Genomic DNA, 2,464 nt, shown 5'->3' with positions numbered 1-2,464 from the left:
CGGCTGCCGGAGAGACACGTCGTCACTGCGGCCCGGGCCCGGCTAAGCCCATGCCGCCGAGGATACTCTCCAGGCCCAGGCTGTCCCCGAACCGCCGGTTTCCCTTCGACCCCGCGGGAGGGAGCTCATTCTCCTTGTTCTCTTCCCCGCCACCGCGTCCCCCGCCGCCGCCGCTGCCGCCGCCGCCGCCACCACCACCTCCGCCGCCACCCGGGACCTGCTTCTCCGCTGCCATCTAGCCGCTGTGCCGCAAAGCAGGACGGGAAAGAGGAGGAGAGGAAGGCGAGACGGATCCTCCGGGGCCGGCAGGCAGGCACGGGGCTGACGGGATCGTGGAGGACTTGGTGGCGGAGGGCGCGGCGTAATAACTTGTCAATGAACTAGTGCTGTTCCCACTGCCGCTACCTCCGCGCAGGCGCTGTGCGGCTGGAGCAGAGCCTACGGGGCAGAGGTAGATTCTTCGGCGCAGACTCGAGGCTGCTTAAAGAAAGCTCGGCATATCCATGCAAAGGGGTGGTGCACACTGCAAACTCGCAACCTGCCAGATTACGCAGGCGCTAACTTTGAGCTTACGTTCATTCATATTTTTGTTTTCCTTTTTTTCCTTTAGACATTTTTAAGTCGTGTCCGATTTTTCGTAACCTCCTTTGAGGTTTCCTTGGCAAAGATATGGAGTGGTTTGTCATTTCCTTCTCCAGCTCATTTTACAGACGAAGAAACTGAGGCAGGCGGGGTTAATTGACTTGCTCAGAAACTTGGTGTAGGGGACCTGTACTTTTATCTTTTCTGAGACTTTGCTCATGCTTTTCCCTCTGCCTAGAATTTCATCCGTCCTTTATAGAAGGATGAAATGCGTCTGGATCGAAAGAGGGAAGGCACCTCAGAGGCTGTCTAGTCTAACCCTCCTTTTACAGATGAGGAAACTGAGGCTCAAAGAAGTTAAGTGATTTGACCAGTCACACTGGAAGTAAACATCAGAAGCAGGATTGAATCAAAGTCCTCCTACCTGCCTGTTGAATTCCTACCTATTATTGAAAGCCCAATTCGAATGCTTCCTTCTCCATGAAGCCTTCCTTGGTGCTAATCAGTCAAGAACTCCCCTTTGTCTCTACAGAACTTTATTTTGTATGTCTCTATAAATGGTCTTATCTTATAACATTGCAGCTTACAACTATGCCAACCTCTTCCCATATGAGCAGAGCTTCTTAAGAGAATAAGTCTTAGGTTTCATCTAAAGTTTAAATAACTTTGTATCTTCCCCAAAGCCTAATACAAAGTAAATTTAAGGGAGGTTATCTCCAAAGTGAAGCAAAGACTGTATATGTTGTTCAGTAGTATCCAACTCTTTATAACCCCTTTTCAGTTTTTTTGTGTTTTTTTTTTTTGGCAAAGATACAGGAGTAGTTTGACATTCACTTCTCCAACTCATTTTATAGATGAGAAAGTGAGGCAAAGTTAAGTGACCTCCCCCCCCCCCCATAAAGTTAGTTAAGTGTCTGAGGCCATATTTGAATTCAGGAAACTGAGTCTTCCTGCCAGTGCTCTATCCACTGCACCACCTAGTTGTCCTGAGCGTGTATATAAAGGGTCATTTAATATCAAGCAATTCAACATACCAGCAATGGTGTCAAAAGGTCCCTGGAGGAAATCCATGTAATTGTCATCCTTTTTTTAAATTCGGTCAGTATTCTAATTGATATACTCTGAAATATGCTCAGAAAGTATATGAACTCTTTCTCAAAGGACTCTTTGCTTCTACCCCAGACTAGAAACCAAAGAAAGTCTCTCCTTCTCTGGATTGGCTGCCCTTCTCTCAATTTCAAGCCACAAACTCATAGGCTTATTGTACTAGATCACCATTAAGGATCATATAATAATTTATTAGCTGTATCAATATTATAGAGAATACAAATAAAATTAAAACAAAGGATAGCAGATTATACCCCAACTCTGAGCTTCAACTTCTTACTCTGAATAGTAAAGATATTAGACTAGATACTCACTCTAAGATTCCTTCATGTTCTAACTAACAGCCTATGATTTAATTTAACATGTTCTATGCTTGGGACCCCTCCTCCTAGCCATAAGAAGCAGAGGAAGAGATGATTTCTAAACCTACTTTATTTCTAAACCCATCTACCTTCTGTTCATGTGTATCTTGAAGTCAACTGAGGTCTTTTAGGGCTTTGTAAAGTGTCTTAGAGGATGAAGTCATGGGAAGCAAAGGACTGAGACAACAGAAAGAGAACTTCCTTAGGCAAAAGAGGACCTAGGCTCAAATCCTAATTGTGTATTATTTAGTTGTTCAGTCATGTCCTACTCTTCATTACCCCATGGACTTTAGAGCACTTTGGACACTTGTTATTTGCCACTATTTCCTGAAGCTCATATTCATTTTCTCCTTGTGCTTTCAATCTTTCTTAGCATCAGAATCTTTTCTAGTGAGTTTGGTCTTCTCATTATT

General features: G+C 44.7%; 1 protein-coding gene across 3 annotated transcripts in view; it reads right to left on the bottom strand.

Annotated features, from left to right (window-relative positions):
• SRP68 (signal recognition particle 68) overlaps positions 1–235 on the bottom strand; it is a 52,950-nt gene extending 52,715 nt beyond the window's left edge. For all 3 annotated transcript variants that reach the window (XM_044674678.1, XM_044674677.1, XM_044674680.1), the window contains exon 1: positions 67–235. In XM_044674678.1, the coding sequence (XP_044530613.1) occupies positions 67–235 (169 nt within the window). The remainder of the gene's footprint in view (positions 1–66) is intronic.
• Positions 236–2,464: the final 2,229 nt, after the last annotated feature.

Source organism: Gracilinanus agilis, chromosome 4 (assembly GCF_016433145.1).
Source record: "Gracilinanus agilis isolate LMUSP501 chromosome 4, AgileGrace, whole genome shotgun sequence".
NCBI classification, from domain to species: domain Eukaryota; kingdom Metazoa; phylum Chordata; class Mammalia; order Didelphimorphia; family Didelphidae; genus Gracilinanus; species Gracilinanus agilis.
The sequence above is the reverse complement of the archived record's forward strand: the minus strand, read 5'-3'. Positions and strand labels throughout refer to the sequence as shown.